The sequence below is a fragment of the Neomonachus schauinslandi genome, chromosome 9 (genome assembly GCF_002201575.2).
Source record: "Neomonachus schauinslandi chromosome 9, ASM220157v2, whole genome shotgun sequence".
NCBI classification, from domain to species: domain Eukaryota; kingdom Metazoa; phylum Chordata; class Mammalia; order Carnivora; family Phocidae; genus Neomonachus; species Neomonachus schauinslandi.
In genome coordinates this window covers 105,325,769-105,351,978 of record NC_058411.1, presented here as the reverse complement: position 1 = coordinate 105,351,978, position 26,210 = coordinate 105,325,769, and the positions used below count along the sequence as shown (strand labels likewise).

General features: G+C 50.8%; 1 protein-coding gene across 3 annotated transcripts in view; it reads right to left on the bottom strand.

The window, feature by feature from the left end:
• The window catches only part of SMAD3 (SMAD family member 3), a 110,517-nt gene that overhangs the window by 73,378 nt on the left and 10,929 nt on the right, over positions 1–26,210 (bottom strand). Inside the window, exon 2 of one of the 3 annotated variants that reach the window (XM_044917747.1) lies at positions 16,226–16,238. The exons of the other annotated variants lie outside the window; for them this stretch is intronic. Coding sequence (XP_044773682.1) covers positions 16,226–16,238 — 13 coding nt within the window. The remainder of the gene's footprint in view (positions 1–16,225; positions 16,239–26,210) is intronic. 3 annotated transcript variants of the gene reach the window in all.

Genomic DNA, 26,210 nt, shown 5'->3' with positions numbered 1-26,210 from the left:
CCTCAGCCAACCCTTTTGCTTTCAGGAGCAAACGGAGGAGCAAAGAAATCAAGTCGATTTGGCCAAGGTCAAGCAGCAGGGCTGAGAAAGAAACTCCAGGCCAGGGCGCTCTCTCTCTCCAGGCAGCAGGGCTGAAGCGGCTGAGATGGCATGTGGGCAGCTTGCCAGCGAGACCCCTGGGGGAGAGCAGCAAGCAGCTCAGAATAAACGGCCACTGGGACATCCCGCGAGATGAAACTCTCAAACAAGATCGCTCGTAGGATGCCACACCGTCTGTCCTCGCCCAGCGGTCTCAAATGAGAAGCAGACAGCAGTGCTAAAAGGGAAGGCAGAATCAGGGCTTGGGAGACCGACCAGAGTCTTCTGGGAACACGGGGGCGGGGGGGGAGGGGCTCCTCGGAGGAGGCTTTCTGCAAGATCCCAGCTCTGAACAGAAACGGTTTCATTCAGACAACACAGTGGATGAATTTATCTACACCAAGGTCTCTGTGAAGGGAGGCCCACAGAGGAAGTCCTTTCTCGTGTGACAATGACCATCGAGGAAACAGGATAACAAGATAGCACGGAATACGGCGATCCCGTGTCAACTTTGCCATTTGTGCCAAGCCTCTGGCCAAGGTTACATGCCCGTGACACCTGCCAGCACAGAGGGGGCTAATGGGAAATCCACTGGAGAAAGGGTACTGCCCACACTCAGTGTGAATTGTATCACTGAATGTGTGCAGAACAACATCAAGTCCCCACAAAGAGGGCCTTCACTCCTTCTCAGTCCCAGATACCCCGCAATTCAGGAATACGGAAGGGTGACCACAAAATGCTGAAGGACAGGACGGAGAGGACAGCTTCCAAAAGGCAGTCCTTTCTTCCCAGAAGCTCCGTCTTCTAGACTCAGACACATTGGTTGGCATCTAACCCATGACTTCACGTATACACGGACCGCCTCCTGAGAACTGGAAGCCACGTGTTCACTGAGCGTGCTGCACACCCAAGCGTCGTGCCACACGGGGGTTACAAAAGCTGAAGAATACGCAGGCCCTGCCCTGCCTGCCCTGCCAAAGCTGCAAGCTGGCAAAATGGGGCAGGGGGCGGGGGGAGAAGGGTGAAAATCCTGAAATCCGATCTTATCTATTTCCCTGCCTTTGAGCACCCCCACCACCAAACCAGCACAGGCAGGCCCTTTTGAAAGTCAGGGCCTGTTACACTGCTTAGGTCCTGGCCCCTTCCCTTCTTCCAGACTTCCTGCCTCCCCTTCTGGGCTGTCACCCCAACCACCCTTAAATGTCAACACCTCTGCAAAGGGGTTACAAAAATTCTGCCACCTTACATGGTGCAAACAGCCTCTCCCATTAGTCAAAGCGAGTGTTTATGGAGATCCAGCAATAAGCGAGGCACAGGAAAAAAAAAAAAAAAGAGGTCGGCGTGATCACTTGAGGGGACATCAAAGCTGCAAGGGCCAACCCAGAAACAGTAAGGTTGGAGAGAAACCCTCCTGATTGTTTTGGCTGAGTTCCAGCCACACGGGAGAGGGGATCCCACCCCACCGCCCTCTCTGCCACACAGCTCCATGACCACCAGCGTCGGAACTGGAAAGAGTTAGTCAAGCCAAGGAAACTGAGGCCCAAGGATGGTGAATGGATCCCAGGGGTCCTGGACTCGGGGTCAGCGGCATATACCTGCTCTCCACTTACCTTCAGGCCCCGAGCTGGACCCAGAACTAATGTCAAGGCCGCATGTTATTGACAACCTACAAGACCATTAATAACTCACGTCTGCACTGTGCTTTGTGGCTTTCCAAAACTCTCTCCTGATCATCATGGTAGTAGCCTTTGATATAGGCCGGGTAGATCTTACTATCCTCACTCTGTAGGATAAGAAAGTGAGTGCCAAGGAGGCTGAGAGCCATGTCTGACGCCACATGGAACAGGAAGATAGGCCTTGCAGGATCTTAACTAACACGCTTCTATAAGCTGGTGGGGTGGGGGTGGGGTAATAAAAAACGAGACTAAGACACAGCTCCCGTACAGGGAAGTTGGCCCTCACATCTTGGTAGATGAATGACACAGACGCAAGTTACCTATCACGAACAGGGCCACATTCAAACATATTTACGGAGCAGGTACTATGCGCCAGACCCAGGAAGTAATTCAGGAGACCATTCAGAGAAAGGGGAGGTGGTCACAGTGAGCTGGGATAGATAGTCAAGGAAAATGCAACAGAGGAGGTGGGACTTGCTCCCAGTTTTAAAGACAGAAAGGTACAGAGAAGTCTGGGAATGCATCCCAGGAAACATACGGGCGAGCCAAAGCAAGGCAGTGGGTATGCGTACAGCAGGCTGGGGAGGAGCTGTGATGAGCCTCATCTGGAAGGGACAGAGGCCCACAGAGAAGGCAAAGCCACAGAGTGGTCGGCTCTGGAGGACTTGAAGTACCAGGCCTAGGGGACCACATAACCTGCCTACAGGTGGCGGGTTCTTCCCAGCCGATCCAAGACCACGGCCTGCTACAGACCCCCCAGGACCACAGAATCCAGATTTCCACCTATTTCACAGAACAGAACCTGTAGATCCTTGGTTCCATCACACACAGTCCGCGCCTGTGTACCCACACACAAGCCAGCCAGGGCTGGCCCTGAACGAGCTCTTCGGGCAAACACAAAATTCCTGTAGATAAGGAAAGAGCTGAACATTCACAAATCCATTTGTGCTCAAGATAATGTGGGTGTAAGGCATACTTTCAAAAGGGCCACATTTCACACATTTTAAGTGGTTTTCACACATTTCTGTGCAAGTGTATGATGCTGTGTGTATGAGCATAACACATTTCAAAAGGGAAAAAACTGGGTAAATCTGACTCATCCTACTCCCCTGGCTTTCTCCTCTCTCGAACACATTCTCTCTCTCTCTCTCTCTCTCTCTCTCTCTCTCTCTCACACACACACACACACACACACACACACACACACCATTTCCCCAGCACTCCAATCTGAATAGCACAGTGGGCCTGGGGGCCCGCAGGATTCATTGGGTCAATTGCGCTCCCTCTCAGCATGTGGCCTTCGGGTGACCCGTGAAAAACACAATTACACTGTGAACTTCTGGAGGGCAGGGACTGGGTTTTCCCCACACTGCCCTAAAGCAGATGCCTCCCAACCCTGCCCATTTGACGGCAGAAATAAATGCCCCTGCACTCCAAGTCCTGCGGCCCACGACGGAGGCTCCCCTGAAAAGGACCACAGATGCCACCACCCTCCCCCAACCTCAGCCACAGAGCGGTGTGGGCATCAGTTCAATTATTTCATTCAGCCCCTCCCACTCTTCGGTCTCTTCAGTCACCTCAGGAAGAGCCTCGACAACTAACAAAAGCACATAAACATCCATCCCCTGGCTTGGGTGGCCCCCCAACTCCGTGACATGGGAGGGGCCAGGAGAGTCGTCAGGCTACTTTGCGAAGGTCATGTCCATCGCTAACACTGACCCACTGGTCTTGTTATTGCTTGTCCCTGGATCCTACCAAGAGAAAAACTAAACTCCCAAGGTTCTGAAACTTTATGCACCTCCTCCTCAGGATTAAATCTACATTTAATTCAACTACTGTTCAGTCTCCTAAATGGTATCGCCATCATCCTCATCCTCCCTACGTGGCCAGGTGGGTATGCCAGAGCTTGACCTAAGAGAAGGCAGACCGATCCACTACATAACTGGGGAGGGGGGGACCCTCTTGCTACATTTGAAACCTTCTCTGACATCCAAGCATTTAAACAGCTCATTGACTTCCATACATAAATATTACCATAAGCTACAGTTTCATTTACCCTGTGCTGGGGCCAAGAGGAGTTGAAAGCAGAGCGAGCACAAATTAGGTACTGGAAAGTTTCTTATTTCCTGTAGTGTCAGATGTTCACAGTCAAAAAGAAAAGAAGAAGCGGTGTCACGTGCTCATTGAACATCGAATGTATGTGTTTACACATAATTGGTTCCTTTTGCTAAATGTTGCAATTGAGTAGCACAACTGGAATTGTTCTAGACATACACACAGGGACACAGCCCAGGTCTTTGGCTACTTCCACTGAACAGCCCCAGGGCCTCCTGACAGCTGAGCTAATGCAGGGACTCTCCCACCAGCACGGGACAGGTTCCCCAGGTACTCAAGGAAAGCACAAAACACCAGGTGGAACAGAGCGGAACCTTTGCAGCCCAGAATGTACCCAGGGATGGAAAGGAGTACCCACCTCCCCACTCTAATTCTCCTAATGGAAAGCGACAAGGCTGGAATCCAAATCCTAACTCTGGTAACTTGTTCTGTGTGCCCTTGAGTAAGGGACTAGTCCTTTCTGGGTCCCTGGTTTCTCATAAAGGTGGAACCTGAATCAGAAAGCCCCAAGCTTATTTCAGCTTCAGTGTCCACAAAAATGACCCCTTTCTCTCGCATTCAATGCGAGCACAGGAGAACCCAAGTTGGTGAGAGGGACACCATGAGAGGAATACACTTTTACAAAATTACATATTGTGCATAAATGCACATAGCAAAAATATGCCGTCTTAAGGGGTACAATTGAGTAGCATTCAGTTCATGCACAATGTTTGCAACCATTACATTTATTCAGTCCCGGAACATTTTCATCACCCCAAAGGAAAGCCTGTACCCATTAAATAGTCATTCCCCATTTCCCCCTGCTGGACCCGCCGTGGCCATGAATCTGCTTTCTAGCTCCATGGGTTTGTCCATTCTGGATATCTCATATCAATGGAATCATAAGATACATGGTCTTACAGGCCTGGCTTCTTTCCCTCAGCAGCATTTTTTCAAGGCCCATCATCTGTGTCGTGGCACATACTTTATTTCTTGGCTGAAAAATATTTCATTGTATAGAGAAATAGGCCTTTAATTGCTAAGTCATTCACAAACTTCAGTACCACGAATGAATAGTAGTAATTAAATGAGATAATCTATATAAGGTCGTGGGAACACAGTGCATGCTCAATGAGCATGAGTTTCACGTTTATTGTCACTGTCACCATCCCTAGCAACTCCTCCTAGCATGTCTTGCTGGCGGCGGGGTGACACCACGTCTCATTGGGAATCTGTGGCCTGGATGCTCCCTGAGGCCATACCTAGGTCCCAACTTCTTGGGGGTACGTGAATCAAAACGTTCTGCACACGTATCAGATCTTCCCCCAGCTCTCCCACCTCTGGGAACCCCTTCTGAGACCGGAGGAGAAGGCAGTAACAATCATCAGCCGGCAGAACAGTGGGACTCCTCTTTTAAGCAATCTTGCAATGCAAACTCAACCAAAATAGAACAGTGTTGGGGAGATAGTGTAATTCTTCATTTTTCAAAATGACCCACAACAGGATTCCTTTAAATGGTTTTCCTGTCACGCTTAAGACATAATTCAATTTACACAATCAATGTTTCAGCAATATACCTTCTCCATAAAACAGTACGGGGCCATCAAGAGTTTGGGTTCCAATCCTGGAGGGCAAGGGCGGTCAACAGATAGCAGGAACTGATGTTTGCTTCTCCCTCCATGTAATTAGCATGTTCCATCTGGAGACCGAAGTCCTGAGTCCTTATTTCACTTCCCAGCCCCGAGACTTGGAACAAGAACAGCCACCTCGGAACATCAGTTTACTCTTGGGGAACACAAAAGGTGCACCCACTTTCCCTGAGGCCGGTGGGAGAATCCAAAGTGCCCCACATCCAAAGAGATGTGAATTATCATTATCCACAGAGCTCACTCCCAGGACTCCGTCTGTATTTGTAAAGCCTGTCAAAACACCGACCCACCCTCATGGGGAGCTTGAACTTCTTCTACACGGGTCCCCTCACAGAACCGAGATGATCTCCCCTCCCAGGGAGGCCCTCCCGCCGTCTCTATCCAGGTCTCCCAGCTCAGCAGCCTGGGCCCTCAGGGCACCACTGGGATGTGTGGGCCCCGGATGCCCACTTCCACCTGCCTTAGGGGACTGGGGAGGCCTCCACAACCAAAGCAATCCTCCCCAAGTGCTCTGTGGCCAGTTCTCTCCCAACTCCCAAAGCTTGTTTTCTTTAATTAGCTCACTGTGGCAGGAGAAAAACGCGGCCCCACCCTCGAAATGAGCAGATCTGGGCCTCAAATGTACTCTGTGGTTTGCCTCTGTGCTGCCAAGCTGTTAGCCAGGGAGTAACAAGCTACTGGGGCTCAGGAGGCAGGGGGTGGTGAGAAACCCTGCCACAGTAAGATGGGCCTTTCTCTTCCCAACATCTGACATTTGTCAACCGCGAGGCTGGGTTGTACCCCTTCCTGAGTCCCTGAAACCTGCCATTGCGGTTCCAGTGAGGGGACAATTCCAAATGCTGTGGGTTTTCTTGCTCTCTCTCCCTCCCCATCCCTTCTTCCTTCTTTTATAACCTGCTCATGGGGCAGTTCATGCTGCATCCAAGTCTGTTCCTCTCATCTCACAGAGGAAGAACTGAGGCCCAAGCAAAGCAACTGCTTCTTTGTCTCTCATGACAATAGTAAGCAAGATTTCAATAAGCACGGAAGATTCACCGGAGAGCTCTTCCTAACACAGCACCTCGAATTTAAGCTTATGAAAGACTTCTTCACGTGTCCCCTCCACTGGGCCTCATGCTGTAGGGCAGGCAGACCCATCACCACTCCGTTCTACAGATGAAGCAAGTGAGGCTTGGTGGAGAAGGGACTGTCACTGGTCACATGACGAAGGGTGAGAGGACAAGGACCCAGACCTTCAAACTGCAAACACTGTAATTTTCCCCTCATTCCAGTAACTTCTGGAACACAAGGTCTGAAGAGCTGCTTAGAAGTCTGAGGCAAAGTTTCCATAGGCATTTGTACTCGTAGACTGTCTGAGGTTAGAACCTGAATGCTGGGGTCCCCAGATACTACTACTTTGGTCCTAGCACCTCTAGGGATTGTTTCTTCCTCCCCTGCACTCATTTAATACCCTACGAGGTAGTTACCATTATCCCCATTTTACGGATGGGACAACCAAGGCTCCAACAACCTGCCCAAGATGGAGGAACTACTTAAGAAGTGAAAACAAGGGGCGCCTGGGTGGCTCAGTCATTAAGCGTCTGCCTTCGGCTCAGATCATGATCCCAGGGTCCTGGGATCGAGCCCCACAGCTCCGCAGGAAGCCTGCTTCTCCCTCTCCCACTCCCCCTGCTTGTGTTCCCTCTCTCACTGTGTCTCTCTCTGTCAAATAAATAAATAGAGGAAAAATCTTTTAAAAAAAAAAAAAAGTGAAAACAAGAGTTGACCCAAGAATTGGCCACCAAGAGGCTCACACTCTTAACAGCTACGTTACAATGGAGAGACTGAGGATCACCTGATGAGGAAACAGATCCAGTAAGAAATGACTTGCCCAAGGAGACCAAACCAGAGCTGGATTCAACTGGGGGCCTCTCTCAACCCATTGCTGGCTCATGCCTCTACACTAAGCAGCTCAAAATTCACAAGAGTGAATGCACAGTAGGCCCCAAAACGCCTCCAACAAGACTCTGTGTAGAGCCTCTGGAGTTCCCCAGCTGCGATCTCTATCAACAGATGCACCATCACCTGGAACAGCCTAGAATCTTCCGAGCAAGTGTCAATACTCACTTGTATATATGTCTGTATGTTGTTTCTTGGCCCTGCGACCACGAGAGTATGTGGAGGCCAGGGATCTAGCAAAGGGCCTGTGTGTGCAAGACCAGCTTGAGACCTCCAGGCCCGGGATGCCAGCCAACACGGGCTATGTAATTTGTGGGCCCCAGGGCAAAATGAAAATGTGCAGCCTTCTGGGCAAAAAGCAGGAAGAAAGTAACATTAATGTTATTAAAAGAGAGAACTTTTTCCTTTCCTTCCACAGTCTCTGTCCCGACTTGTTACGGTGGTTTATTTTATTTGCTATTTAATATCATTCTAAGAAAAGTGAAAGTTTTAAATTATTAGCATGTATCACTCCTGTTTAGGTTATGCAATGCAGTTTTAAATACAGACATCAGAGCATTTTTACTAGGATGTGAAATCACTGAAATTACACAATTTGTATTTCGTGGCTTGGACACACATACACACTATGACTTTACCAGAATAATAGCCACACTGCCTAAACTTAACCTGTTTTTATTTCACTTTTTGGTATGTGCACATCCTACCAACACTCTACCCTCTGCTTACTGAGGAGTGAGGAAGACTGAAAGGAAAAGGCATTATGGGCTGCCTTAGCTTTCCTTCTGCTACATCATCATTTTCAGCATGAGCAGCTGGCTAATATGGGGAATATCACAAGTAACAAGGCGTAGGAGAGGATTTCTTGGTCATTAATGTTTCTTAGAAGGATATGGCCTTCTTTCTCAAGTTCTGGTTCCAATGGAAAGCGTCAGGACTTTCTGTCCTGTGAGGGCAGAAAGGAACACTGTGCACACGTATCTCTTCTACTCAAGCGCGTGCTCCACGGTCTCATCAGACGTCGCTTACAAAACCCTAGCTCAAAGAAAATCAAGAATTTCCAGATGCTGATGACAGGCACTGGCCCAAGCACAGGGCCCTCCTGAGTGGGGGGCTCTGTGTGACTGCACACGCCACGTGCCCATGAAGCTGGCCTTGAAACCAGCCAGCCCAGGAAAGGACAGCCGGGGGAGCGTGTCTTGAGTCTGTCCTTGACGTGGGCGTGGCTGGTTAGTCTAAAGCCAAATTAGCTCAAGTCCCCATACCCAGAGGCCCTGCGTCCCAGAAATGTTGGTTCAGAGCTTCAATACCGAAACATAAAAAGTGGTCTGGATTAAAATGCTTACCCACCTCAGCACCTGACGGGCTGGGAGACTTCACAGGCATTTTTTCACCTTTCTGGGGCTGCCATACTGTGTGACAATTCCTTTGTCAACACAGTATAATAGGTTGGGTGAGCAATCTGCCATCTTTTTATCTGGTCAACACCAAGGAAAGGGAAGAAGGGACGATTTACCAGCTCTTAGCCAGGTGACAAACGCTGAGCTAAGCTCTGTACATGCATTAACTCAATCTTACAACAACCCTAAGAGATAGGCATCATTATCCCCATTTTACTGCTGGAGAAACTGAGGCTCAAAGAAGTGACGTGACTTGCCCAAGACCTGCCCATCCAGTCAGCTCAGGCTCACTTTTCTGGATTTATCCCCACCCCGCTGAGGTTCCTTGTGATATTGTGATTTATAATAAGAAATATACATTTGGTCTTTGTCCACCGTTCCTGGCACATAGCTCCTAAAATCCTTGCAATTTCCTAGATGAGAGCCTCAAGGGCATCTTTTGTTATATTTTGTTATAATTCCTGAAATAGCTCCAGAGCAATGAAGGTGAAATGAGTATCTTTTGTTATTCATAACAAGCCCTTTTCAACCACAGCTGGGTTTCTGTAAGCGAGGGGACTTCTGGAAAGTCCCTAAGGATGGACAGTTGGGTACCAGGGAAACCAACCGTGTGATCAGAAGGTTGGAACTTTCAGTCCCAGCTCCCCACCTCTGGGAATAGGAGAGGGGCTGAAGATTGAGTTCAATCACTGATGGCCAATGGCTTAATCAATCATGCCTATGCAATGAAGTCACCATGAAACCCCCAAAGGATGGGGTTCAGAGAATTTCCTGGTTGGGGAACCCAGGGAGATGCCAGGAGAGCTGTGCTTCCAGAGCACACGAAGGCCCTTCCTCCCTATCTTGCCCCGTGCATCTCTTCCATCTCGCTGTTCCTGACTTGTATCCTTCTATAAACCGGTAAAATGTTTTCCTGAGTTCTGTGAGCCACTCTAGCAAATTAACTGAGTCCTGGAAGGGGTTGATGGGAACCCCTAATCCACAGCCCAGGGGTCAGAGCAGGTGTCAACCTGGACTTGGGGTGGGTATCTGTAGTGGGGTGGGGGGTGGAGGACGGTCTTGTGGGACTGAGCCCTTACCCTGTGGCATCTGATGCCGTCCCCAGGTAGTGTCAGAATCGAGTTACACTGGAGGGAAGACATTCAGCTAGTGTCCAAAGAATCTGAGAACTGCTCAGTGTGGGGAAATCACGCGTGCATGCTCACACACACACGGCAACCAGAAGCATCACAAGTAAAATACCCTGTATGAGACTAGAGGAGATACACAGCAGGGTTTTCCAAACATCCCCTTCCCCCCAGTGCAGCCCTGCCCCCTGCCCAGAGGCTGGGGGAGCTGGCTTAGAACTCAAGTGCATTTAAATCCAGCAGAGGAAAGAAAAAAAGAAAACAATTCTGACTCCAAAAGTTCTGGTACATCAAGTCGATGGCCACCTGCCAGCATTTAAATAAAGAATTAAAGCAAAGGCTTCTTTGAGACACCTGTTAAGTGTATGTGGCCACATCCTTACCTAGGTTAGTGCAGCCCAGTGCGCTTCCCTAAGCGCCTGTAAAGCAGATCTCAGGTAATTACGATCCTCGGCTCATCCCTGGCTGCATTAGCAATAACGTATACTTATTGAGTTAAAAGCTCAGGTCCTGCCCCCACCACAGTTATTTAGTCATTAAGACCTGCCCCAGCAGGCCGGGAGTTCCAAGTTATCACACCCCACACTGCCCTGCCACAGCCTTCTCCTCAGGGTAGCAATTTTGAGCAGAGCTGGAACAGTAAGACTGTTTTGTGCTGAGTCGAGGGTAGAAGGCAGCCGGGGAAGTGCCCTCGCCCTGCCCGGGGGGGATGATGCCACCTGCTCGCCTCCAGATGCAGGCCGACCGGGAGCGACTGGCGCTCTCCCCCCAGGGGCTTCACTCCCCATTTTGAGGTCACCTCTAGTTGCAAACCCACACAGCAGGATCACAGTTGTTCGCTGGAGGGTGGCACATCTTCTGCCCTGCCCGGGGCTCAGGCTGACTTCTCTGGGTCCTTCCCACCGAGGACCACCCCACGCCGGCCACTCACTGTCCTAACTGCCCACCCAGAGGGCCTTCCACAGAATGGGCGGGAAACCATCTGGAAAAGTGCCGGCCATGCCCGGCTCAACAAGGCACACGAGTGTCAAGCAAAGAGCCCCGGACCAGAGACCACACCATCTGGGCTCAGACTCCTTGCCTGTTTAACCTCAGGTAAACCACTTGACGTCTCTGAGCCTCAGGCCCTCAGCCATTAAGTGAGGATGGCACAAAAGCCTGAGGCAGGATGGTGGCTGGTCCTCGTCATGTTGGTCCCAGAAGTTTCTCCTGGGTGCTGCCAGAGGCAGGATGATGGGAAGGACTGGCTACCTTTGCTTCTTCCAGGTAACCAGCCTCCCAACCAGCTCCCATCGGCTTGTCTCTTCCACCCACACACTGGACCTGGGGGCCCAGTGGATCGCCACACGTCAGCAGAACCTTTACCTTGTTCCTCTTTCCCTTCTTAGCAGGAGCGACTCCGTGGATGGCTCTGAGGCAGAGTGGGCCTCTGTCTGTCCCCTCAGGGGTTCGCTCACATCCTTCCTCTTCAGCTAGCTGAGCTTGGTTACTTCTCATAAGACTCCCTACTTGGTAGGGTTGTGGGAGGAGTTCGAGAGAAAGACGCGTGGAAGCCCCCGGCCTGGTGCCTCCCTACAGGTCGCGACAGGACGACGGGGCCCCCAGATGCCTGCCCTCGCTGACAGACTAAATACTCAGATTTAGTACTTCCTGCCTCGGGACTGGAAGGGGAGGCCTACAGGGGTGGCAAGGCTGGCCCTGGCAGAGATGTGGACCCTGAAGGCTTTCCGCTCATGGGGCCCACTAAGGTTCAAGGCAGAGGTCATGTCCATCGGCCCGCCTGATCTTCACCAGGGTTATCCAGGGAGACAAGGTGGAGGTTTTACAGGTAAAGACAGTGCAGCTCAGAAAGGTTAAGTGGGCTGCCCAGGAGCACCCAGCCAGCACAGGAAGCCAGGGGGTCCTGGTCTGAGACCAGGGTTCTTTCCACTCCACCAAGTGTCTAGACAAAAGGGACAAGAAGGGGTAAGCACAGGGTCAGGTTAGAACACTAATAAAAGTGGGGTGGGGCGCGGAAGCTGGACTCCACTCAAGCCTCAGTCCAAGATTCCTACAGACTAGAAGCTCGCTCGTCAGCTTCCTAAGGGCTCATGGACTTTCAGACCCCACACCTCAAGTGCTGGCACCAAGGCCCATTTTCTATGCTGCAGAAGCTGGCTAGTCTTGCCACGCTTCCTCTGCACAGCTCCAGAAGACCCACATATAGGGAACATCATGCCCGTGATTTCGTTTAATCCTCATACTACCGCCATGGTTTGCTATTTCTAGCCGCTGAACAAAAGAGGAAAGAGGAACCATAAGGTTAAGGGCAAGGGTGAGGCGTGACCCCAGAAGCGTAGGGCACTGGAGTCTTGTGCCTCTGTCACACCACACTGCCCTGGATAAAGAGGCCCAACCGCCAGCACCCTCAGCATCCTGCGCCGCACCCCCCTTCAGTGAGGTGTGGCATTACCTGTAACCGTGGTTCTCAAACTATTATGGGCATCAGCCACCCACCCCCCCCACGAGAGCTTTTAAAGCACAGATTGTAGGGCCTACCCACAGGGTTTCTGATTCAGGAGGTCTGGGGTGGGGCCTGAGACTGCATTTCTAGCAAGTTCCCTGGTAATGCTGATGCTCCTGGTGGGGGCCCCACACTTCGAGAACCACTGACTTATCCTTATTTTAAGCACTCCCTCAACAGCTGGGGAATGGGCAGCGGTACAGTGGTACATCCACTTGAGTTAACATGCATCATTATGAAGACCATGGAAAAACACGGGGAAATGCTTCTGACGGTATTAAGTTAGAAAAGGAAGCGTGCACCCGGGCTGGTCTGGATCCCGTCTGCCCTCTGATCCATTTCCCAGCCTCTCGTGTTCTGCTCTGTATCCCCCAGGGCCGACCCCTGACTTTCCAGGCCCCACATCAGGGGCATCTGGTGGGGCATCTGGTGGGGTTTGGGCAGCAGCAGGAACTCAGGAGAGTGGAGGGTGGGAGGAGGGGAGAGGCCAGGGCATTTGTCCCCTCTCCCCCAACCTTGGCTGGGCACTTTGAGAGGCAGCTGTGTCTGCTCTAGGTAGGCCACCGGTGACCCTGACCCTGGGCTTTGGGAACACTACCTTCTCCCTTTGTCCCTCCAGCCCAAAGGGGTAGTGGCTTCCTGCCACAAAGCTCTGGGTCACCTCGCCTTCCCATGTTCGGCTTCTCAGCTCCTTTATCACCCGTGTAACCAAGGCCCCGTATTAAATTCCCTCTGTGGTAAATACTGGATGGAATTCCTGCTTTCCTGGTTTGACGGACTGACACACTCCGATGATGGCCACATTAAAAATATATACATATACATACAGATGGACAATTCTAGGAAATATGGAAAAATTAAGATGTAAAAGTAGGAAGGTTTTTCTCCCCCAACATGTTAGAAGTGTGTTGTCTATTTATTATAAATATATAAAGCTGGTACCAAGCATACGACTTAAAAGAAAACCAGGTGAGTCCTTATGAGAAAAAGGTAGGGGAGCCACGCATCCATGTCAACAAATCTAAGGAAACCAATCCCTGGACTTTCATTTCTAAGCGCACCTTAATTTGGAGAAACCATGGCCACAGCCACAATGATACCAGAAGTTCCCCTGAAAGTACCGGTGGTTATCCAGGGGTGAGTGACTCACTGGTTGAGGAGGTCACATCACAGTGCCACAGCACTGGATCGCCAGCCTCCGTGGCAGGGCAGGTCACCAGGCAACACCCCAAACCACCTTCAGGCCTTGTTATCAGGGAGCAGCTCCCATCCCAGGTCAGCGTCTGGCCTAGAACCTCCTGGGAAATCCCTTCAGAGGGGACAGGGGCCCGGAGACCGGGGGCCAGGAATCACACACGAGGATGTTCAAAAACTGGGAAGATTCTGCTCAGCCCTGTCCACCAGGCAGCATGGTGCAGTTCCGGGGGGAGTGGCAGTATCTTATTTTCACACCATTCTGGGGTATTCCTCTCCCAAGAGAGAGAAAAGTCAAAAGAAACAGACTCCGTGAAACCAGACGGTAACGATGTAAGAAATCCTGGATTCCTGCACTGGAACCAACAGTCTCCCTCGCTGAGCTCAAGACCGAACCCTGTGGCAGATAATCCAATGCTCAAGTGGGGAAGGAGAGTCTTAACCTTGGATGAAGCACAGTTTGGTGGTCTGTTGATAATATTTTAGCCTAGTGGCACCGCACAAAATGGACCGGAGGCTTACCACTAGGATGGGCTACTTCCAACCCCAAGCCAAAGAGGATTGAAAGTGCTAGAGGAATGGGGATGGGGAATGCAGTGGAGAGAAGCATCGAGGCTCTTTAAGAGAAACCTAAGTCTACTTTCCAAGACCCTGAGTGGACCGTCTCAACAGCTGAACCTTGCTTACCATCAAGCACACTTAGGAAACTAGGATTCAGCTGACGATGGTTCACATCAGACAAGGATAAGAAAGTGTTAGCGCCCTGCCCCGATCTCCCACCCGTGCTCCTCTCCCCAAGAAGCTGACATCAGAGGCCTCCCACATTCTTTCATGGGTGTTAATGGACTTTACCTCGTAAGATAACTAACTACTCAGGGAAATTCTTGAGCGTGTAAACGAACAAGAAAAACGACCCCAGGTTCATACAAAGCACAAGCAGACGAACAAAACACCCGGGCCTGGGATCAAGAAACCTGGTCCTAACTCTGGCTTTGCTGCTAATTCACTACGATCTTGGGCTACTCATCACACCATTCAGGGCCTCAGTTTCCCCATCTGTCAATGAGGGGGTTGGACTAGAGGACCTGTCAAGTCGCTTCTGACCAGGAGAACAACTGTTATATGACCCATACTGTGGCAGGGACTCAAGGTTTTGAAGGACATACTGAGGATCCCCCGGTTGGGGTTCAAAGTGTTGAAGTCACTGTCCCAGGAGCGCACAGCTACTAAGTAGCAGAGCTGGGGTTTTCAACAAATGTCAGACTCCAGACTCCTCGATCTTCCTACCACACCAGGAAAGGCGCCATGATCCAAACCGCCATATTCCCGGACATGCCCTTTGAAGTTCACCTCTTGAATCCGAATGCCCCTCCTTGAGCAGGGTGAACCCCAGTTTCAGCCAATTCTGTGCAGCCTGTCACCACGCCCTCAAGGGGCCCTTCACTTGACCTGGGTGTGCCTCTTTCTCACGAGCTGGTCTGGGCTTCCATGCGGGGCAGGGCGTGCACAAGCAGGCCCTCCGAGAGTGGCTCACGCTCAGGAACCAGGACCCTGCATGGCTTCTCAGACAAGAAGAGCCAAGCCTACTGCCTCCAATCACTAGCTACACCACCCACGGCTCCACTGGACTCTCACTTTCCCCTCCAGGGCATTCAGCCAGTGACACCCACTTACCACTGGGCCACTTGCTGGCTGGTGCCCTGGGCCAAGTCGCTCAGTGCCCCCAGCTCTCCATTTGCTCATTTAGACTTGCATCTATTTCCAGGGACTGTCAGAGGTGAGATGAATTCATGTATGTGAATGTGCTTTGTACACTTCAAAATACTGCATAGGGTAGGTCATGGTGGTGGTGTCCCCTTCCCTGTGACAGCAGCTGAAAAAGAATCCATTACCCTCACATTTATTTCTGAGGCCACACAGTACTGTCGAAGAACCACTGACAGAGGACGAGAGGCAGAGCCTCAGTCTCCGCTCCTGCACTCACATGTAAATTGTCCCTGGTCACCTACAAAATAGGGGTAAGACCCCCTGCCCTGTCTCCACCCAAGGCTGTCTCAAGACAGAACAGTGGGAAACTGCTCTGCAAGCCCTCAAAGTATGCTAGCCATCATCCCACCATGAAGTTGGACATGAAAGGGGTCACAGAAGAAAATGTGGCTCGTGGCTCGTTTTCCTGCTATTCACAATCCCCAAGAGGCCTTGAGGGAAAATGAGAATTTGTTGAAAAAAGCAGCCATGATCGTAGCCTGGCTTCTGCAGAACCAACAGCCCAAAGCAGCCATCCTCCCCCACACACCCCCCAGTTATTAAAAAAAAAAAAAAAAAAGCCCACTTTGCAAAAGAAAACCGTTGGGTGTGCTCACACTCAGGACTGCTCGCTTTATGGGGGGTCTCCCGGAAACTGCGCGGGTCCGGGGCTGAGGGGCTCTGGGGGAAGGGCCCTCCCTTCTCGCTTGCCTGAGCTCTGTCCAGAGCAAGGGGACCCTGACAAACGGGTGAGGTCAGGTCTAGCCATGCCACATGCTCCCAGGTGCAGACTGCTCGCAGGAGCGGCTTCCTTCCTCACCCCAGAGCAGCTGCTCCCTCCGTTGGTGGGGGGGGGGGGGGGGCCCCTGAAAGGGTTTCCCCCCCCCCCCCCGAAGGGGAAAGGGGGAAAAAAAAAAAACCCCCGGTTTCCCCCGCTACCAGCAGCCCCCCCCCCCCACACACACACACAGCCGTGGACAGCTCTGCTGCTTTTGGGGGGTTTCTCCCCAGCTTCTCCTGCTCACCTTCCTCCCTTCCCCATGTTTCCCCAGCTGACAAGCAAAGCTAAGAAAGAAGAAGAACGTGACCACCCTATCCCCAGAGCCACCAGGAGAGGCCACTTCCGCTCAGCAGCAGCTAAACCTAGTGTGTGCCCCACCAAAAATTAGTTCCAGGCTTGGGGCTCTGGGAGTTCTGACTTCCAGAGCAGAGGCATCCACATGGGCAAATGGGGAACAGAGAAAACCCGACCCCAGCCAGAATGATACACAGATGATTCTTCCTGCAGCAGAGGAGGTAATGGGGGATAAACTAATAAAGGCATATCTCCCCCCCCCCCCCAGGCTCAAGGTTTCTATTTTTATTCTAGATGAGCTCGAGTAATCACATCTGAGCTGCCAGTCAGCTGGTCAGAGGAACTCTAAGAACTCTGACCTAAACCATGGCTTCCAAAGGGCCTGGCCTGCTCCATCCATTTGAGGCAGGGTTGGCCTCACAGCCAAACAATTTCAAAGCACAGAGACCATAAACACAAAATTAAAAGGTGAAGTAACAAGGGAGGGAGATGTTTACTGGAAACTTAAATTCTGCTGCCCAGAAAATATAGGTCTTTTTTTAACACACACACACACACACATATATAATGCCTCTTCCACCCACCTTAAGAAATATGTACTTTGCTCTATATATAACTTTCTTATCTGCCCCCGATTACACTCAACTCGTGACCGTGAAGCCTGGAATAACTACCCACAGAGAAATAACAGCCTTGGCCACAGCCAGGGCCTAACAAAGCCAGTCCCGCATTTACGGACAGTCACACCACTTGCTCACAGGACAAACGTGAGTTTTCTGATGCACGGATAATCATTCCCCATCCATACCTGAAACACAGCCACCGCCGAGAGAGTGCCAGGTGGCTACTGGAACCAAGAGCAAGAGTATTACACAGTAGTTCTGAGTCCAGCAAAGAAAGGCTTTCCAACTGAAACTATGCAGAAAATTAAGGTGGGCAGATGGTGGTCATCAAAGCAGGGGTCTGGCAAAGAGCACCCCTCCCTCGTGGGAAGAGTTTTGAAAATGCTAAAGGAAAGTTTACTCTTGAAAGCAAAGAACACTGATGGGGCAAGAACAGAAGTCACTCCAGCTAGCAAGGGGGTGCCCATCAGGCTGCTGCCCCAAAACCGTCGACATCATGTTGAAAGCGGGGGGATCTGCACAACAGTGGGGTAGGTGTGTCTCCCTTTCACTGGCTCAGACCCACATTCCTTGATGCCTCTGTCCCATTCCCGCCTCCTTCTGAACCCCTAGGTACTCACCACGTAACCACAGCCCTGCACTTGGGTATCAAGGCCCCAGGGAGACTGCAGGCTCTTTGGAGACAAGTGCCGTATTTCCCATTTCTCTGGGTGTCTTGCTCAGCTTCATAAATATTTGTTGACTGATGCACTCCCCACTCATCTCAAAAATGGCAACTTACATCTGGCCCATGTGTCCCCACCTGCATCTCAAACGTTGTCATCTTAGAACCTCCTGGAACCGCCCCCCCCCAACTTTGTGAAACTCTTTGGAGTTGATCAGGACTGACAAGTTCTCCTTTCTCCCGTGGCTCACTTCACACCAACTTTAGGAGGCACCTTTGCATTCTGAACCACCACCTGAAAGAGATTCACATTTCCTCCTTTCCCCTTTTGGGCGCTTTCCATTAATGTTGAACCCGGACAGCTGTGCCCCATCAGATTTCTTAGGCCGCAGGGATGGATGCCCTGCAGGGAAACAGTAACAACCAGGCACAGATGGGAGTGTTTAAATGTTACAGCTGATGAAGTTGTGGATGCTCTCAACCAAGGGCAGGACCACTGCCACCGAAGCACAGGAAACAACAGCCTACATGTTTCCATAGCCCCTGGAATCCACCGGGGCGTTGCCAAGGATCGGACAACGACGGTAAGCCAACGTTGGCCAAGGCTTCTGATTGGGTTTCTTGAAAAAAGTGTGGGTGTGTGTAATGGCCTGTCTCATCCATTTGGGCTCCACCCCCACCCTGGCTCCGCCCCCCACCCTGGCTCCACCCCCCGCTCAGGGCTCAGCGGTTCCTGAGCAGAAATAACCAACTACAGATGATTCTGCTACTTCGGAGATGTTGAGAAACCACTGACCCAGAGATACGAGAGAAATGGAGCTCTAAACCTCAGGGTATCGGCAGCTGTGATTGCCAAACCAACACGCTTCTAGAATCTAGAACTTTGCTGAGTGCATGGGCTTTTGGTTTATTTTTTAAGCAACCACGATCACTTCCACCCCACCCCACCCCAGGACAGATGCCGGTAACACCGAACCACAGCTTTACATAAGATCTAGGGCTGTGATTCTCCATCCTGGCTACACATCACAATCACCAGGAGAACTTTAAAATACTGATTCCCAGGCCCCACCTGCAAAATTTCTGAATTCACTGATCTGAGGTACGGTCTGGGCATCAGTGTTTATAAAGCTTCCAGGATTAAGGACCTTCTACAGTGAGCCTGACAACCAAATGTGAATCGTTCTGAAGCAGGAGTCCCAGTTACCACAGCTCACCTTGAACCTCAGATCTTTTTCCATTCCGTCTCCTGGGGGCCCCCATCTCTAGCCCCCACAGCGATTGTACAGTGATCCCGAAACTATCTGAATGAGTAACAGAGCAAGTCACTTCTTTGAATGCAAGCTCAAGAATTAGAATTTTACAGTGGAAGAAACTTTAAAATCCTGGTAAGCCAACGCTTTTGGTCTGTAAAGGAGGAAAGCAGGGGCCGGGCTAGTCAAGTGACTCACCCAAAGTCACCAAGCTGGCTTACTAGGGCCTTCTGCCTCTAGGTCTCTCTCCTGACAGCACAGAGCAGCCCCTAGGAGACAGACTCTTGACAAAAGCAGCGTCGAGGGAAGGCCCTTGTTGTTCACTCATCGGATGCTTTCAGATGCCATCGTCGAGTTCATCTCTGGAAGGTTCCAAGCCTCAGTGGTCTTGAAACAGCTTGAGGACAAAAGGATGCTTCTCTCTAAAGATTCCTGAGTGCGTTAGTCAAATTGTAATCCTCAAAGAATATACTTGCTGGCTGGGGTTCATGGAAAAAGCCATTAGCAAAGAGGATCTTACTGCAGTTTTGAAAGGGCACTCTGTTGAGCTGAGCGGCGGGCCTGACTGACCGAGAGCCAGTGGTGGATTCTGGTTTCTTGTGGTTACGAGAGAGCTGATTGTCAGTTTAAAATCTCTAACCAACCTGCGAACACGTTTCCCTTCCTTCCTGTATTTTTATGGCACCACGGGTGGAATGCAGCTGGTGCCTAGACGCACAGGAAGCGTGTGCTTCAGACTAAATGGGAATTCCTCTCTGCCTGCGGACTGATATCCCCTGGCCCAGGAGCAAGGAGGAGATCCTCATCAGGTGGGCCTCATTCCACCACAAGCCTGGAAGCGTCGGAAAGGGAGAAGTATGCATGACCTGTCCAAATCAACAGTGCATTTACAACTCCTGGAGCCTCAGCGTCTGGTCCCACCACCACGTAAAGATGCCCAGTAAATTTCTGGGGAGTTCAACAATGACTATGATGGAATTAAATAAGATCATTAAGGAATGGACCACCTCTGAAGGTAGAGCATCGGATGAAAACTTAGATTCGTCCCCTAGGAAAACAAGTGCATCAAGAAAACAGCAAATGGGTGCCTGGGTGTTGCAGTCAGTTAAGCGTCCAACTCTTGGTTTCAGCTCAGGTCGTGATCTCAGGGTCCCGAGATCGAGCCCCAAGTCGAGCTCCGGGCTCACCGGAGCTGCTTGAGATTCTCTCTCCCTCTGCCTCTCCTCCGCATGTGCATGCATGCACTCACGCTTGCTCGCTCTCTCAAAAATAAATAAGGGTGCCTGGGTGGCTCAGTCAGCTGGGCATCTGCCTTTAGCTTAGGTCATAATCTCGGGGTCCTGGGATCGAGCCCGGTGTCGGGCTCCTGGATTAGTGGGGAGTCTGCTTCTCCCTCTGCCCCTCCGTGCCTCCCATCCCCACTCATGCTCGCTTGTGCTCTCTCTCTCATATAAATAAAATCTTAAAAAATAATAAAAAGAAATCTTAACAAAAAAGAAAACAGCAAAAGGCCAGGAGCCAAGGAAGAGAGGAGTCAGAAAATATTACAGCTGATTTATAGCTTTGAGATTCTCTCAAGCCTGTCATTTTGTAGCTGCAAAGACCAATACCCAGAGGAGCCAGGCTGACTTTCCCAAATTCCCAAAGCCAATCTCCACCAGGGAGTGGCCGAGGGCCCCTCAGCCTCACGGAAGCAACAGGACCCAGAGACTGCATTTCTTCCATTTGCACCTCTGTTTTCTAGAGGATTCGACACTTCATTGAACCTGTGGCTCCGAGAGGAATGAAGATGAAAACCAGTGTAGGTTGTGGGAGGAGGACAGAAAGGGAAGGCATAGGTCCCAATTCCAGGTGTGGCTGGGACGTTCCGGTGCTGATGTCCAGAGCGCAGCAGCACGGAGGGTCTCTAGCCATGGAGAGACACAGAGCTGGGGGGCACCCCCACCGTGAAACCCAGGGAGAGGAGCAGCATGCAGGGCAGTTTTGATCCAGCCCAACTGGGGTAGCACGCGGTCCAGCCTGTGGTTTGATTCTTTTCATTATTGAAGTGAAGGCCGATAGGCAAAAAATAAAAAATGCAACTAAAAACATGGTGGCCAAAAGATGACATTCAAAAGGATTCTTGGATCAAAGTCCCTTTGTGAGTACTGTTATTTTACCCTCCTCCTAACGGTAACCACTTCCCACATGAGTCCCAGTAAGGCAACCGTGCAGCCCACAAAAGAGATAGAAATATGACCACACTTCCCTCTTATAAACAGGCGATGGTAAACATCTGAGACCACTGGTCCACAGCCGTGGTTAAACAAAGGGTTGGGGGCACCCTGAGATGGCAGTCAGGCCCTCCAGCTCCCCACACACTGACTCTCCCTCTGTGAGTAGGGAACTTGGGCCATTAACTTCAGAACCAAAGCTGATCAAACAGATCCAGCCTCACAATGGAACAACTCGGTTCGGCTTCACGCTCAGCCTCACCTGGCCATAACTCCTGGAAACTCGGGAATTTTCAAGGAAAAGTAGCTGCTTTAGTTCCAGGCCTATGCTCAAAGGTGCCTCTCTGCGGGGGGGGGGGGGGGGCACGGACCGTGTTAACAGGTCAGGAGGACTACGTCCCGTGTTTACTGAAGTGTGCAACACCCCCAACCCCCACCTCATGGATCAGCAGTGGTGCTAGGTTCTCTCTTTTTTAACAATAAAAGCAAAAACGGCAACTCTTTCAATCAAGCAAGAAAAACAGGCAAACCTCAAGCAAACATCTTTAATTAGCTTTGAGATGTTCCCCGGGGTCCCAAGTTATCCCAGCATCTAGATCAATAGGAAAATGAAACAGGAGGCCTTGGGACAGGCTCTTGTGGTGTTTTTTGGGTTTTTTGGTTTTTTTTTTTCTGAATTGAAATGAAAACGCATTTGCCAACCTGAAGTCAGTTATTAGCTTTCTGTGACAGGAAGACTCCAGGGTATTCCATTTCCGCAGAAAGTTCCATCAGAAAACAACCAAAAAATTACATGAATCAGCCAGCACTTTGTTTTTAACCGCTACAATATTTATAGAATTCTCGTTTCTTCATCTGTATGCTTTCAGAGAAAGTTTCCAGCAGATTCAAAGCCAGTGAGACTCACAAAGACACTAAGCGTGCCATTAAATTGCACATGGTTTTGAAGCTAGAATACCACAAGAACCTTTAGAAAATTTCCCCTGGGGGCAGGAGGCTCTCAGCTCTGTACCCTGCCCCCACTCCATACCCAAGGGCAAGTTTCTGCCTTCATTTTGTCAACAGGAAAACAAGACTGGAGGGGTGGAGACAGAAGTCTGAACTGCTTAAAGCCACCTGGCTTGGGTCACAAGATGCCACCCTCAGGCACAGCGTTCAGAGGCCTCAAGGGTCTTCCCTGTGAGTCACACATCCATGTCTCCCTGAACCCCAATTTCACACCTCTTCCAAAGACGCTGCATGGCAGGCGGCCACAATCCACCGGCTAGAGGCTCCACACACAATTACATAACTGTTTCTCCATCTCCTCTCGACTCTAAGCTCTGTGGGGGCAGGAACTGCTCTCCCAATGGTTTTCCACCACAACCTCAGAATTAGCAAGCCATCAGGTGAGTGCTGAGGAATCCACTCAGAGAAGAAGGTAAGCAGTAATCAACAAGTACTGACTGAAATTTACCAAGTGCCTAGCAGGTACTAAGTACAGTAATGAGTCAAAGAAATAGTCTGCATCCTTGACTTCAAGAGGCTTCTCACAATCCATGACTGGTCCCATGACAGCACGTGACACGGCACTAGCCAATGAGATCCCAGGAGGCTCTTCCTGGAGAGACCCCCCGCCGCCAAGGAGAAGCAGCCTTTTCTGCCCCCTGGATGTGTAAGGAGGGTAGTGTCTGGAGCAGCTGTGGTCATCACTGGACCCAGAGGGGTGGAGCTTGAAGGTAGAAACCCTCAGGCTGAAGATGGCAGAGCCGAAAGATGGAAGGCTCCCAAGTCCTTACTGATGCCTGAAACCTCCCTGCCCCCAAACCTCGTAAAGAGAATACACCTGCACACTGTTGAAGGTGTCAGTTGGGTTTCAGGTGACTTGCAGCCCAGAGTATCCTAATGCAGTGAGGCTGGCCCGGATACGGAATGCAAGCTATGGGATGGACCAGAGAGGGAAAGACCCACTGGCTTTAGGGCAGCAACAGGCAGGAGGGGCCGAGGGCCTCCGCTACGGACGAGAGGGTGGGATGGTCAGGAATGCTGGCAACAGATTCCAGCCTTACCCACGAGATGGCCTGGTCGTCTCCATGGAGCCCAGGGCCCGGTTCCCACGATGCGTCTCCGAAGAACCGGAACATAAATAATTAATACTCCCTGCCCATACTCACCCACACACATGCCTCCTTGTGTTTGTGGGGTAGAGAAAGGGGGGGAGGGGGGTGAGAACGCATCTTGTTCTATTTATAAGACACCGCGTAGCCACAGAGGATGACGAGCAGAGCTCCACAGGATCAGCTCAAGTTCTCCAAGAAAGTGCCGCCAAGTTTGGCTTGAATTTACACTTCCCTTTTCTCAGCTGGGACCGCTCCTCTCTGTCACTCCAGTGGCTCTCCTTGGAGCTCCTCAGACAGGGCCTCCCCTACAAGAGCCGTTTGCTCGGAGAACAGAGAGGACTCCTCAAGTCCATCTCCAGACTTCCAACAAGTTATCCGGGGCAAGAGCGGATAACAGGAACAAATCCTGAGAACATAAAGTGGCAGTGGAATGGCTCATAGCCCGTCCATGTTCTCTACAGAATTCCACTGGCCAGAGGGGTTATTTGGGGCCACGTGCTCCACAGAGGCCCTGGCACATTCCATGCATTTACCACAATCAAAGAGAAAGAAAAGGCATGCTTGCTGTTATTTTTAATTCCTTCCTCAATGCCTTCCAAAATTCTTTAGCAGAAGGATTATCCACTAAACTTGCACCAGCCACCGGCCAGTGGGATCCTCAAGGCCTCTAAAATGGGAACAGGGGAGCGAGAGAGGTCAGCTTCCAGAAGTCTCTGCTCCTGGCCATTAAATATCATCTCAGTTTCACTGGGCCTGAGGGCCTCTCATGGGCTTTGAAGGGACACAGCCTGTAGAGGATGCAGACATTCTAGAGCCAGGTGAATGCCTTACGGTCTCCCCGCTGCCACCCCCACCTCCGCCCTCTGTCCCCTTCCCTCCAGAGTAGCCATCAGCAGAGCCCAACATTCCCTAACTCCAGCTCTTAAGGAAGCTCTAGTGCTAACTTCACTGTGATTATTTCTAAGGCCTCATCCTGTTTTCAAATATTATGTTGCCAACTTGCTAAATGACCTCAGGCAAAGTCACTTCACCTGGACTCGCAGTAAGTAATTCAGACAGTCCCTTACCCTTTAGCAGTACTGTATGAACTGGCTGACCTAATGCTCCCAGTTCCCTTGGCAGGTGGTGTAACGGCTGCCACAGAGGCAAGGGCAGCTCAGGCTGCCTATTTACCCAGGTTTGGCTGGACAGTCCAGCCTTATGCTCACTTTCTGGCCCTAATTAATAACAGCACTGCCCCTTTTCACTCTTAGAAGTGTCCTGGTTTGTTCAATAAATTCTATCGTCACCCTGGATTCTAGAAAGGCTAGAGCTTCTGAGGCAAATCCAGCTCCATCTCTTATCACGAGACCTAAAGCAACTTACCTAGGCAATCACCTGGACCTGCTTACAAGGCTGAAAATGGTAAGAATGCTAGCCCCTTCTTGGGGAGCCGGGGAGGGGGGGCAGACAGCCAGGGTCAGGAACCAGGGATCTGAGCTCAGATTCCTGCTCTGCCGCTGACCCCTCAAAGCCTCAGGCCCCTCCTCTGTGATCGTGAGTAACCTATCTTTCTCTGAGTACTGCAGATGGGGAAAGAAGACCAACCAGTTGATCGGTGGCCCATGCTAGCGTCTGGCATACTGTCAGCACTCAGTTCATGCTGTCCCACCCCCAGGTGAGAGGGCTCAGGTGACTAGCCCCAGGTCGACACAGCTGAGTCAAATCCTCAGGCAAGGCCCAGAGCATCAGCTCACTGAAGCTTCTGGCACCAGGCCCCAGAGCATGCACGCTCTGAGTGCATACTCCAATTGAATTGTGCACATCCTCTGTGATTTTTCTCTAAGGCCTTTGTGAAAACCTAGGTGTGAGCTTGCAAGCCTCAGTCGGTCTCTGTCAGAAAGCATCTTTAGCAATACGACAGAGCTGAGCTTTATAAAGAAATAGGAAGTGACACTAATATTTTCCAGTCTGCAAGTGCTTTGAATGCATAGCTCATTCACATAAATAACGTCAATAATCCTACAGAGGAAGGTCTTATTGTTCCCATTTTACTGATGAAGAAAGGAGGCTCAAAGAAGCGAGGTGATGTGTCTGCGTTACCAAAGCAGTGAGTGCAGGAGCAGGAGTTTGAACATGCATCTCCTGAACATAAACCCAGGCTCTCCACTGTCGTATTCTGTCCCTTCAGAAGCAGGGCTCTATGGGCATTTTCAAAAATGGTCCATGAACCGTAGCAGTCCATGGACACGAAACTTTATCTTCTGAAAACCTGTCAGCTTCCATTGACAACACCAACAGAAAGCTGACTCTAACCAGATACGGTAAGTTGTACCCAATCTCTAAATGGTCAGCGTGCTTTCTGCTTGCTCTCAGGGCTAACAGACATGAGCAACACTGGGGCACCTGGCTGGCTCAGTCGGAAGAGCCTGCGACTCTCGATCTCGGGGTTGTGAGTTCGAGCCCCATGCTGGATGCAGAGATGACTAAGAAGCATAAATAAACTTTAAAAAAAGAAAAGAACAACACTGACTTAAGTAAATGATGTTGCTCTCTTATTAGAGAATATAATCTGTTTTTTTAAGACACTTAGACAGCATTCTGTGAGTCTGCAGGAGTGAACGGAGGCATGCTTGCTGACTGCAGTGTGGTCAGGTCATCAAGGAAGAAACGAAAGAACCCTGTCCGGGGACATTCCACCTAAGGCGCTGTGCCGGCCACAGGCGAAGCCAAGGGGGACGTGGAGATCTGGTCTCGAGGCCTTTGCTTGAAGGGACCAGGCACCGCTCGGCTCACTTTCCCAAGGAATACATGGCAAGAGGTGGCCATGACTCACCAGCTAATTACCTGAACACTTGGGCTCCCAGAACCCTCCTGGCTGAATAGCTAGTCTTCTCCC